Source organism: Talpa occidentalis, unplaced genomic scaffold (assembly GCF_014898055.3).
Source record: "Talpa occidentalis isolate TD23 unplaced genomic scaffold, MPIMG_talOcc4v2.1 talOcc4.16, whole genome shotgun sequence".
NCBI classification, from domain to species: Eukaryota; Metazoa; Chordata; class Mammalia; order Eulipotyphla; family Talpidae; genus Talpa; species Talpa occidentalis.
In genome coordinates this window covers 5,173,626-5,186,034 of record NW_023601653.1, presented here as the reverse complement: position 1 = coordinate 5,186,034, position 12,409 = coordinate 5,173,626, and the positions used below count along the sequence as shown (strand labels likewise).

The 12,409-nt window shown below is 54.0% G+C and overlaps 2 protein-coding genes across 13 annotated transcripts in view; one reads left to right on the top strand and one right to left on the bottom strand.

Moving 5' to 3' along the window:
- FAM227A (family with sequence similarity 227 member A) overlaps positions 1-4,051 on the bottom strand; it is a 32,685-nt gene extending 28,634 nt beyond the window's left edge. For 3 of the 5 annotated variants that reach the window (XM_054696041.1, XM_054696044.1, XM_054696043.1), the window contains exons 1-2: positions 3,794-4,051; positions 876-1,002 (exon numbers count right to left, since the gene is read on the bottom strand). The gene's annotated coding sequence lies outside the window, so the exon portion shown is untranslated. The remainder of the gene's footprint in view (positions 1-875; positions 1,003-3,793) is intronic. The other 2 variants (XM_054696042.1, XM_054696045.1) reach the window with 2 other exon arrangements.
- A 344-nt stretch (positions 4,052-4,395) lies between these two features.
- CBY1 (chibby family member 1, beta catenin antagonist) lies at positions 4,396-12,409 on the top strand. 8 transcript variants are annotated; one of them, XM_054696037.1, is made up of 9 exons: positions 4,396-4,501; positions 5,870-5,967; positions 6,106-6,224; positions 6,626-6,676; positions 7,261-7,429; positions 7,907-7,990; positions 9,799-9,904; positions 9,983-10,101; positions 11,777-12,409. In XM_054696037.1, the coding sequence occupies exons 5-9, from the start codon at positions 7,316-7,318 to the stop codon at positions 11,855-11,857; spliced, it is 504 nt and encodes a 167-aa protein (XP_054552012.1). In that variant the 5' UTR covers positions 4,396-4,501; positions 5,870-5,967; positions 6,106-6,224; positions 6,626-6,676; positions 7,261-7,315; the 3' UTR covers positions 11,858-12,409. The 8 variants fall into 8 exon arrangements, with proteins under 8 accessions (XP_054552012.1, XP_054552013.1, XP_037369461.1 ...); XM_037513564.2 differs by lacking the exon at positions 4,396-4,501 and adding an exon at positions 4,745-5,193 and having other exon boundaries at positions 7,261-7,293; positions 7,906-7,990; XM_054696035.1 differs by lacking the exon at positions 4,396-4,501 and adding an exon at positions 4,745-5,193.

Sequence of the window (12,409 nt, the reverse complement as noted above, 5' to 3'; positions counted from 1 at the left end):
GGTAGGGGTGATGGTGGGGGAGGGTAGGAGAAGCCATTCCTAACTGAGGATTTCAAGGCCTATGTTGTTTTTCTTTCTGCCTGCTGAGGCCCTAATTTTCAAAATAAGAGTGCTGGAACAGCCAAGGTTCCAGACCACCCAGAGAGCCAGTTTCCAAATTAGAAATGAAGGCAAATCTTTGTCTCTGAGACTCACCCACGAAGTCACAGTTGTGGCGTAGGTCCCTGAGGGCCTTCTTGGCTCTCAGGCGCTGTGACTCTGTGTTACTGGGTCCATCGCCTCAGCATGAGGCCTCTGCTGCCTCTCAGAAAACTGGTCCTGGTGCTATTCTCCCTCCTGGGGTTAGAACAGTCCAGGCCCTTGCTTCTTGGCCAGGAGCAACTCACTCCCAATTGCTGCTCCCCAGTGTCCAGAGCTGGGCATGTAGGCCTGGTTATAATGAAGCAAAAGACCTAGCTGTGCCCTCAAGAAGCTCGTACATCATGGAAGGAGAGAAAAACGATCCAGCTTGGTGGAAAAAATGAACCAGAGTCCCCTATTCCTCCCCTCCTGTGGGGTTGCGCCTTCTTCTCCACCCTGTCCACCGTGGTTGTGAATCCTTTGTGCCTGGTCCCATGAACTTCATCCTGGGCCCTGACCACACTGTGCTCTGGGCCTCTGGGCCTTTGCACACACCATTCCCGCTATTCAACACTCAGTCTGAGAGACATGCTTTTGGAGAATCTTCTCCAGCATCTCCACATCATTGGGATGCCCCCTCTTGTGTGAAGCCCTACACAGAACTGGAATCATGTGCTTCGCCTTTCTCCATTAGGCAAATGACCCCTGAGGGGCTAGGTTTTCTCAATATTTAATTCCATTTTGGACTCACTCACCACACTTCTAAATAGTCCAAGGAGGAGAGCCATTCAGGACAGGCCAAGTCAGATGTCACATAGGGAAGGCTGACCCAGGCCCAGGCTGGAGCTGTTTCCTCCCGCCTTCTCCTCTGCGTTAGCCACACTGGCAAGGGGCAGAAGGTAAAGAGAAGAGGCTGTATTTCGGGGCTTCTCACTTTCCTCCCACCCACTCCCCAGCCTGACCAGGAAACCACAGCATGTTCTTTGAAAAATAGGCTTCAGGCCACCTAGTCAAGAAGCCTCTTGCTTTTGCTTAACTCATGCCCAAGGGGAGAACTGAATATTATGCTTTTTTTTTTTAAGATTTATTTTTTAAATTTATTTATTTATACAAGCACTGGGTACAGTCAGAAGCGCGGGAGGGTGAGAGAATTCACCAGAGCCAGAGCGGGGAGCAGAGCAGGCAGAAGGACCGAAGTACACTGCTGAGGGGAGCAGCGGGTGGCAGGAGAGGTCTGCGCGCCATGTGGGACCCTCCTCCGGTGGCCGGGGAGCAGCCGGGGATCGAACCGGCGCTGCAGAGGCTGCGGGCAGCTTCGCAACCCAGCGCTCAACCACTGCGCCACATAGGAGGCCTGCATATTATGCTTTTTAAGAGAAATGTTGAAAATACACACTTTCTTCCCTTCTGAATTTTTCATCTGCCGTTTTAGGATAAATGTTCTCTGAAACATGGCAAGAGTTTACCATCACTATTTGGGAGGAAAACAGGCTGGGAGTAAACTAACTGCATTGAACAGCGACCCCGCTGCCCTGCACTGGGGCAGAGGAGTTGAAAATGAGGAATGTTCTGCCCTCATGGAGCACACATTCTGGCAGCCGAGATTTGAATCAAGTGCCACGTATTGCTTAAGACAACGCTGAGTTAGGCATCAGACAGACTTTGGTTCAGTAAATCAGTGACTGGTTTACTGAGTGCCTAACACAAGGCCCGCGGTGTGCTCCTGCTGGGGCCAAGAGGGTGAGCTAACCCAGACTCGGTTCTTGCCCTAGTGGAGATTATTCCTACTAGGGAGACATGCAATAATCAAATAATTGCATGAGTTATTATGAATTATAGGCAGCTCTCCTCCCAAGACTGCCTGCTTGTGTCTATGCAGGCGTTTCTTTTCACAAAACATTTCCTTTCAAAAGCAACAGCAGTTCTCTGCCCTCCTTTTTCCGTTTCCTAATAAACCTGTTCTTTTTTTTCTTTTTTCTCTTTTTTTATACAAGTACTGGGTATAGTCAGTAGCGCGGGAGGGTGAGAGAATTCACCAGAGCCGGAGCGGGGAGCAGAGCAGGCAGACTGACGAAGTACACTGCTGAGGGGAGCAGCGGGCGGCAGGAGAGGTCTGCGCGCCATGTGGGACCCTCGCCAGGCAGCTGGGGATCAAACTGCACTGCAGAGGCTGCGCGGGCAGCTTGGCAACCCAATGCTCAACCCCTGCGCCACTGGGAGGCCCTGTCCTTTTTTTTTTTTTTAAGATTTATCTATTTATGCATACAAGAGCTGGGGCACAGGTCAGAGGCATGGGGGGTGAGAGGATCTGATCCACCAGAGATAGAGTGAGGAGCAGAACAGGAAGGCTGACTGGAACAAACTGCTGAGGGGAGCAGCTGGTGAGCCAGGAGAGGTCTATCATGCCATGTGGGTAGCTCCCTGGCCAGACGGGGTATCAAACTCGTGCTGCAGAGGCTGCGAACATCCCATAGGCTGCCTCTCAACACCTTTTGCCACCAGGGAGGCCCCCAAACCTGTCCTTTTAAAATGTAAAAAAATTATGAATTGTAACAGTGAACACCACTTCAGAAGGAGGAACATAGCTCTATTAGATGACATATTAGTTTTGACCTAGCCAAGGTGGTCAGGGTTTGAAGGAAAGGCAGGAGTTAATTAGATAAAGGGGGAGAGGAAATAAATACCATGCAAACGAGGGTAGAAAGACAGGAAGAGGCTAGATCCTTGCATCTCAGTGGCCACTAGCCACAAGTAATTGAGCCCCTGCTATTTGGTTAGCAAGCACTGTTCTCTTTTAATTCACTTAAGTTTTTTTAAATGAAGCAGTATAAGTTTTAGAATATTGCTATGTTGAAGTGATAATATTTGGACATCAAAGAAAGTAAGTTAAATAAAAAAATGTTCAAATTTATATCACCCCTGCCTTTGTTTGAAAATATGGCCACCAGAAATTCCAAATTTTCTATGTGGTTAGCATTGTTTCTATTGCACTGTGCTGGACTAGACAGTGCAGATTTTGGTTCTAGGACATGGAATTCTCTCCTTTTCGATGCCATGAGGTGTAGTCAAAGGAAAATGTACTTGGAGTCAGAGAACCAGGATCCTGGCTTTCATTGGATGGATGACCTGGTGCATCCACTGGGCATCCAATAAATATCTCTCAGATGACCCTCAATTTCTTTTTTTTTTTTTAAATATTCATGCATACAAGAACTGGGGTTCAGGCCAGATGTGCGGGAGAGTGAGAGGATTCACCAGAGACAGAGTGGGGAACAGAACAGGCAGACTGACGAAATACACTGCTGAGGGGAGCAGCGGAGGAGACAGGAGAGGTCTGCTGCGCCATGTGGGCATCTCCCTGGCCGGCCCGGATAGAACCCGCGCTGCAGAGGCTGCGGATTGCTTCACAGCCCTGCACTCAACAGCCTGCGCCACCAAATTGAGGGGAGGCCCTCAATTTCTTTCTTTCTCAGAACCAATCACACACAGTGTTCGGGCTTTAGGAGACAGGGAGTCGATTCTTGTTCTCTACCCCGTGCTCTCTGTGCGGCCTTGAAGAGGTTCCGCGGGCCTCAGTTTCCCCATAGGCTGTGGGAGTCAGTGAGTGTGGGTGCGGGCAGGGGCAGGCCTGGGGAGGCAGCCGCGCGGGTCACTGTCAGTCTGTCTGTCTTACCTGATGACAGCTGTGGAATCCGATGAAATCTGGGCAGCTATGTCCTTAGGGTCCCCTGAGGGACCCTAAAAGCTTTGGACGGGACACCCGATGCCCCCACATCCACCAGGAAGGGGTGCCCTTTGCTATGTGGTCGGGGAGGAGGGACGTAGGGGAGAGGCACATTTTGCTACTGTGAGTCTTGCTGTTCTCCAGGCAACGCTGGGGGCGGCCGCCACTGGCCGCTTTCCCACAACAAAGCAGCGGTCGCGAGCCGCGGTGGCGTCCGCGCGACGCGGTTACCACGGTAACGGCCCCGCTGCTGGAGCCCAGACCAATGAGCTTGTGAGGGGGGATTCTAGGACCTCATCCTAAGCCTATAAATCGAGGCATGTAAATCAGTAAGGAAGACATGTCCTGTCTGGAATATTTTTTATATGTTCGCGGGAGTCCTTGAGGGTTCCTGGGGCCCGCGTAGACACGCGTTTTGCGGCCCCGCCGCGCCGCCCCCCCGCCGTGGTGGTACAGCCTGGGCGGGGCTGCGCCTGCGCAGGCGGGGGGTGGGGCTGCGCCTGCGCACGCCGGGGGGCGCCGGGGGGGGGCTGCGCCTGCGCACGCCGAGAGCGGGGGGCGGGGCGGAGCCGCGGTCGCCCCTGGTGACGCGGACGCGCACCCTGGGTGACGGGAGGTCTCGGGGTGACCCTGAACCCCGGCTTCTGACACAGTCTGGTACGTCTCCGAGCCCAGCGTCGCCCGGGGCCTGGCGGAGGGGCGGGACGCCCGGGGTTCCCAGGGCACCGGCCGCGGCAGCGCGGGCGGGCGCGGGGCGCAGGCCGGGGCCCCGCGAGGCCCGTTCCCGCCCTTCTCCCGGGGGGTCCTGGCGTGTGAGTCGGGGTTTAACGCCCCCTCGCGCGGCCGCCGCGAGGGGGGCTCAAATGAGGCCTTGCGAGCGAGCGTCTCTTCACAGCCGTTATGCGAGTCCCCGCGCGGCCCGGGCCCGGCGCGACGGGTACTGGCCGTTCTCGCCTCTGGGGCGTGCGTGTCCCTTTGAGACTCTGATGCAACCACAGACGCCGCCTTCGCCTTCTTAGACTAACGTCAGATCGTGGATGGGGCCCGCTGCCTGCTGGAAACCAGCGTGGCGCAGTGGTTTGGGGATTGTCATCAGCTCAGAGGGGTAGACCGTCCAGGAGCTGAGCTCCACCACCTTCCCACGTGTGACTGGGGCCAAATTACTTACATCTCCAAGCTTCAATCTTCTGGTCTGTAGAGGGGGGACGTACTTACTTCATCTACTTCCAGCGGTGGTTGTGAGCTTTCAATGCCCAGCTTTCTGCAAACACTAAAGCACACAAACAGCAGAGAGCTGGGCACGGTTCTTAACCCTGATTACAAGTAAAGAAGCCTGAGGCTCAGGGAAGGTAAGTGCTGCGCACCCACTGGGGGTGAGCCACGGGAACCCAGATGTTCTCCCTTCACTTCTTTTGTGGCGAACCCCTCCCTGCCAACAGAAGCTTCACTGGAAGGAATACGGGGACCTCCAGGACCACACTAATGTTCCAGGACCTCAGGAGGTCAGCTAGAGTTGTTTGTGGCTTATTGGAGTCTGTTAAAAGTCAGCTAGTCCAGAACCTTCTTCATCTATCATAGCACCTTGCAGGGAGGAGGTGTAGCTCAGGGTAGAGCACTTGACCGCATTGCACTGTGCAGTGCAACATCTATTTACTTGTAGCCAGTTGACTATGGCCAGGGCCCTTGGGAAAACAGGTTAACTTCTCTGAGCCTGTGTTTTCTCATTTTTTTTTAAGATTTATTTATTTATGCATACAAGAGCTGGGGTACAGACCAGAGGGATGTGGGGTGGGGGGGCTGGTGAGAGGAGTCACCAGAGAGAGTGGGGAACAGAACAGGCAGATTGATTGAAACATACTGCTGAGGAGAGCAGCGGGTGAGTCAGGAGAGATCCGCTGCGCCATGTGGGTTGCCCCCTGGCCAGCCAGGGATGGAACTTGTACTGCAGAAGCTGTGGATCGCTTCATAGTGTGTTGCTTAACTCCTTGCGCCACCAGGGAGGCCTTATTTTCTCATTTCTGATAGGGATATGAAAATACCTACCTTGTGGATGTGCTGCAAGGAATAAAAGGAATATATGGAGTATTCCCAATCTTGAGCTTGACCCAGCAGTGGGTATGCAGGTAGTGGCATTAAGTTTTTTACTGTGCCCTTTTGTTTGAGTTAAAATCTTCCTGTATATTCCTATTTCATTCATGTTCTTCCCTGTACAGACATAAGAGTAATTGTCTTCCCTCTTCCACCCTTTTTCTCTTCTCCAGAAAAAACAATGCCAGGACCTTCCACTGTGTTTTGGATGACATGGTAGCGCAGCTTCGGGCGTCCTCAACATCTTGGTCCTCGCCGCTGTCCCGTCCACCACCACGTTGGAAACATTCTGGTTCGTCCAAAGCCTAAAGCTGTATCCAGGCCCAAATGCCATCCCCTAGGCTAGTGGTTTGCTGCTGTTTTTAATTGCAAACACATACCTACCAGTAAAAATCTCAGGAGCACACACTCCCAAATAGTTTTATTTATCTTACTTATAAATCATATATACATATGCTTCACTTTTGTAGATTGTGAAACCTCTGTAAACGCTCCTAAACATTTATCATTTGTTTTAGTGATGCTAATTTCTACATCCCTGAAGCCAGCACCAGGTGTTTTTCCTCATGTTCTCATTGAATATTTGTCTTGCTAAATGATATGGAGTCATCCTGTAAGTTATCTTTGAGTGTTAGTTGATATACTATCTTGTTTCCAATAATCTTAAGAAGTTCCTTTTTTTTTTTTTGCCAGCTTTTTGTCAGATCTAGCTCATAATAGTGAAGGAAGATTTTATACCTGCAAGTAAGAAAAGTGAAAATTTAACTACTTTTTTATTCACTTGTGCTTTCCTTATTCTCATACACTGAGAACATTCTCAAACACCGTTTGTAGGAGTACAGATTGGTACAACCATATGAAAAACCAAATGGCAACATCTACAAAAGCTGACTATATAAATGCTCTGATTTGACACGTCTAACCATTGGTATAGAAGCAGAGCAGCACACTCTGCACTGAAATGCACATCCAAGCACATTATTAGTGTCGCTATTCTTAATGGCCCCAAACTAGAAACAGTCCAAACACCTGCTTCTGTGGTAGAATACTGCACCACGAACAAGCAAGCTGCACCCACATCCAACCACATGAGTAAATCTTACCAACATGACCTTGAGTAGGAGGAGCCAGCCACAAAAGAGGACTTGTGGCACATGTCCACGGGTGGAAAGTTACCAAGCAAGGATTGTGGGGGCGCTAAGATGTTCTCTGTCCTAATCTGATGCCATTTTAGAAATGCGTACGGCCATACACTTAGGATTTGTACGCTTTCCTGGATTTATGTTACCCTTAACATAAATCTCTTTTCCCTTCTGCCACCATATTAGGTGATGTCAGTAAATCTGCTCAACTGGATCTAGGTCAGTTGCAGTAGGTTGCAATATGATGAGAGCACGCGTCTGGTTGCCATGGTCAGCGCTGCAGTGCTGGGACCAGCCCCTTCCTCCAGACACCTCACCTGCCACACAGACAGGCGACCTGCCCTGCGAGCTGAGGGAGGGACACTTTGTTAAACATGAAATATAAGTATAGCTTCGTTTGTTATGAGTGGAGTCTGCGGAGACTAGTGCCCCGGCTGGGATTCTTACCCAGGAAGGAGTAAGGATTACATTCCTTTTTGGAAACTGGGTATCTCTTGGTGCCAACTTGTGGCAGAACTGAAGACCAGCAAGTCAGCGCTTCCCTGTGGTACCTAAACTCCAGAGCCACACAGCCCTGCAGTCTTTGTAAACCTCATCTGTCAGATGGGGACAATCGGGGTGCCTGGGAGAGTTAAGAGCTGTGCACACCAAGGTCCAGGCCTGCCTCCTGGCGGGGAGTGAGCGCCCAGCCCCTGGGAGCTGTAGGGTTGCTACCAGCCACTTAGCAGCTGTAGGTTTTCATGTTTGAGGACAGTGGCATAAAGTCACTGGCCCAACTGTATGTCATTTCCTGACTGGAAGAGAAGGAAACATTGACCTTTCCATCATCAGGTCAAAGATGCCTCTCTTCGGGAATACATTCAGTCCAAAGAAGACGCCGCCTCGGAAGTCCGCTTCTCTCTCCAACCTGCATAATGTGAGTGGCGGTCGGCTTGGCTCGGGTGCAGAGCACCAAGCCTGGCTTCCGAAGGCTTGCCAGCGGGAGGGTGTCTTTTAATCCATATTATTGCGATTGCTAAAACCTGTCTGAACCCCTGTTTGGGAGCCATTGTCAGAGCTTGTTCAAGAACCTAGTAAGGCAGTCAGTCATAGAATTTTTGGTTCCAAACAGTACTACCTAGTTTGAATTCTGTTTGTTCCCAAGTCTTGGCCAGAGATGGGTCTCAGTCACATGAGCATCAGATTCATTGTCAAAAGCTGATGGCTTGCCACCACAGGCAGCACTGAAAGGCCGTGTCGTAGCTCTAAGGCATTTTCAAAAGATGTTCCAAAAATGTTTGCAATGGCAAGGGAATAAAGGATAGCTTTCCAAAGCAAATTACTAAATTACTACCCTTGGGAATGTTGCAGCTCTGTGAGCTTAAAAAATCCTATCACAAAAAGTGAGATCACGTGGAAATAACTTCTGTTCCCAGCGCCTCCCTTGCACCCTGGGCGCACAGGCACACATGGGCCATCGTCACAACCACGCCCTGCCTTTCTGCCCATCTCTGAGCCTCTGTGACCTGGTACTGTGTTCTTCACCGCCCCCCGCACCCCCCCTCCCCCGCCGTAACTCTGTCCGCACTGCTGGTGTTCACATACCAGAACTCGTGGATTCTGGCTCCTCTGACTCCTCAGAGAGCAGCTCCCGCAGTTAGCCAGTCCTTCACAGAGGGTAGGGGGCAGCAAGGTATCAGGGCAGAGGGTTAACCCAGACGTTCAGGGCTTTGAGTCCATTGTTCCCTGTCCCCAGGTAAGATTCTGGGGTTGGCAGGTGGACAGTCCCACCATAGCCAGGGCGGCATCCCAGTTCCTGTGCCCTCAGGCCCAGAAGCGTGCCCCCTCCTTGCCCCAGTGCCACATGGCAGATGTCAGATGTCCCCATTCCTGAGCACACAGTGGGCAGCTACTTTCTGACATGGACTGACCGGCAGCCAGTCTTCCCCTGACAGGTGCCTCCGCAGTCGTGAGCGGTGGTGGAGAAAACCACCTTGCCGGCACTCGTGCTGTGCCCGGCAGGTTGGATGAGTGTACGTCACTCCAGGACCAGGCCCCTCGCAGCCGCGCTGGGCACTCCCACCTGCCCTTGCCCCCCACACCTGTGCTTCAGCCACACGAACAGCACGTGGACCGCCTTCGTGAGGCTGATCCTCTCATGCTCTCCCCGAGGCGTTCACTCGAGTGCAATGAGTGACAACTGCTGTGTGCGTTGCTCTTGCAGCCACTGTGTATGGAGGAGACGAAATAAAGGACCCTGCATCCCTGCAGCATTTGTTTCAATGATGGGGGACGCACAGAATAAGGAATTTTCTATAAGACAGTGATACTTGCTGCATAGCCGAGGCACAGGCCTTGGACGGGGGCACTGACGGGGTGGGGGTGTCATTCTCAGTGGGGATTTAGGGACAGCCTCACTCAGAAAGGGACTGCAGGACTCCCAGGGCCGGTGACAGCTCCCCAGAGCAGCGCTGCTCCTGTTCGTCCAGGCCCCTGGGCCTCATTCCCTGTGCTCGAGCTGTGGAAGCTGAGACACGAAGTAGTGGCTGCTCCTTCTAGCATAGCATTTTGGGAACACATCTAGTGTAGAAAGCAGTACGTTTCTTCTCTCACAATTTAAGATTTTGTTTTTAAAGAAGTATGAGATGACCAGAAAAGAGATGAGTCGTAGGGTCACCTAGTTCTCGGGAGAGGCGCTAGGACAGCGCCATGCGCCCCGAGTCCCCAAGCCCTGTCTCCTCACAGTTGGATCGGTCCACGCGAGAGGTGGAGCTGGGCCTTGACTATGGAACCCCCACTATGAACCTGGCGGGGCAAAGCCTGAAGTTTGAAAACGGCCAGTGGATAGCAGGTGCGCTTTCTCCTGCCTTCCTCCAGGCGTCTGGTAACCGTGGGGCGTCTGGTAACCGTGCACCTGTGCTCTCCGCAGAGACTGGGGTCAGTGCCGGTGTGGACGCCAGGGAGGCACAGCGCCTCCGCCGGCGCAACCAGCAGCTGGAGGAAGAGAACAACCTCCTGCGCCTGAAAGTGGACCTCCTGCTGGACATGGTGAGGGGCAGTGGGGGTGGACCTCCTGCTGGACATGGTGAGGGGCGGTGGGGGTGGACCTCCTGCTGGACATGGTGAGGGGCGGTGGGGGTGGACCTCCTGCTGGACATGGTGAGGGGCGGTGGGGGTGGACCTTCTGCTGGACACGTTGAGGGGCGGTGGGGGTGGACCTTCTGCTGGACACGTTGAGGGGCGGTGGGGGTCGCCTTTGAGTGCGTTTGCCCAGGTTTGTTGCCTTGACCCCAAAGCTACAGTCCCAGACCCGGGGCTCACAGCCCTGGGAGACGGGTGGTGAACAGGGCCTGGGCTTGGGGCTTGGCATCAGCGCGGGAGAGGGGCGGGAGCTCCATTCTGCCCAATCCAGAGGGCACTGGGCTGACATGGAAGGTGGAAGGTGTGGAAGTTGGGATGGAGGAGATCATGGTGCCACTTACCTGATGGCACAGAAGGGGAAAAACCCTGCCACCGGCTTTTGAGAAAGAACCAGTTTATTGGGGCTCAGCTGGCAGGAGCCTGGAGGCCCTCCCGTCGGTCTCCCCGAGGGTGAGCCTCAGGCAGCTCTGCTGGGTGGAGCAACAGACAGAAAGCACAGGTCCGCAGAGTCTGAGGGATGGCTTTCTGCTAAATGGGGGTGCCCGACCCACAGGGGTCCAGAGCCGCGGTGGCCGAGCACCGCTCACTCGGGTCCCAAACCTCCCTGCCCCCTGCCCCTGCCATCTTTGGCTCAGGTGATGAGATGTCACCTCAGGGACAGCAAACACCTTTCTGGGCCTGACAAGCACCACTTGTCAACTTACAGAAGATCAGGGATTCTTCCCCGGCGCAGAAAGGGCAGGGGTACTTCTGTCCCACTGTAGCAAGCCCACCCTGCTGCTCCCGCGAGATAAGCAGAAACGGGAAACGGCCTCGGTGCTCCCCAGTTCCAGCGCCCTGACCAAGCAGGTGCCAGTGTCCGGGGCAGGGCCCTGCTGGGCGCACATTACACTGTGCTGGGTCTTGAGCCTGTTCAAAGCCCAGCACCTGTCAGAACTTCAAGTGCACAGGAGCTTGATGAGGGGCAGAGAACACCCCTGGGTGGTTGAGCGCGTGTGGCCGTGTGTCTGCCTGAGTTCCTGACCCGGCTCCACCCTGGCAATGGGACACATTATTTAACTGCTCTGTGGGTGGAAGTTTCTTCAGCAATGGGGGCCTGAGGCAAAGCAGAGCCTGCGGGGAGGGGTGGGGGGATCCCAGCTCAGGCTCAAGAGCTGTGGCCTTGACTGCAGGGTCAGGTCTCTGTACCTGTCCTGAGTGTCTTCTGCCCACCGAATGCTCTCAGTGAGGAAGGTGCCACCACTTTCACTTCCAAGCGTGTCCCCTTAGCCGCCATCTCCCAACCACAGCAACCTGGGCACTGCCCTGTCTCCTCAGAACCACCAAAAGCTGCTTTGCGCTCCCGAAACCGCTGTGCCTGTCTCCGTGCCCTGCAGCCCCAGGTGTCAGACTGGCCAGGTGGCTTGGGGGTGTTCAAGGCTGTGGGGCCCTGGGCTGCAGCCCACACTGCTCTTGCCCACTTGCAAAGGGCTTCCAGAGGGGAAAATGCCGGCGGCCTTTCCTCGGCCTGCCAGGCTGGCCCCGCAAACCTGAAACAGCCCGGAAGCTGCTTTGTAACCATGGTCTGCCGCCTTCCTTCCAGCTCTCTGAGACCACTGCCGAATCCCACCTCATGGAGAAGGAACTGGATGAGCTGAAAAGCGTCAGCCGCAGAAGGAAATGAAGACCCCAAGACGTCTGTTAGAATAGGGGACCCCCTGATCGGAAGAGGAGCAGGAAATGATCAAGGGGCTTTTTGGGTCCTGGGATAGAGCCACGCAGGCGCCCTGGGTGGGCAGCAGCAGATGACAACGTTATGGAGGAAACCTGGGGACCAGGCCTGGACATGGGGAGGAAAGTGCCCGGGCTGCTGGCTGGGGAGTAGGGGGTGCTGCAGGACAGGCCTCCTGGGGAGCTCTCACCCCCATCAGAGGACCCGGGTGGGAGAAGCAGCTGGAGTTCATCAGCTCAGCCCTCATGCTGGTGTTTGGGGGTGGCCTCTGGTTTCCAGAACCCTGGATTGGGGGATTGCAGATAAAGGCCCTCCTGGTTCCCCGCCCTCAGGCCACTCCCGCCCTCCCCCACCCAATACTGGTCCTCCAGGCCCTCCTGCTTCCACCCCTCTGGCTTCCACCTCCCGGCCACAAGCGCCTGCCCGCCGTGGCAACGCTATTTTTGTGCTCCTTTCCTACTTACACTTTTTTTTTTATTAAATGGTGTTATATAATCTCCCTGT

Excerpts from the sequence above, each read along its gene's own strand:
- CBY1 (XM_054696038.1), top strand. The coding sequence starts at position 7,316 with ATGATGAGAGCACGCGTCTGGTTGCCATGGTCAGCGCTGCAGTGCTGG. Across the intron at positions 9,905-9,982 it reads AAACGGCCAGTGGATAGCAG|AGACTGGGGTCAGTGCCGGT; the intron begins GTGCGCTTTCTC and ends TGCTCTCCGCAG. Across the intron at positions 10,102-11,776 it reads TGGACCTCCTGCTGGACATG|CTCTCTGAGACCACTGCCGA; the intron begins GTGAGGGGCAGT and ends CCTTCCTTCCAG.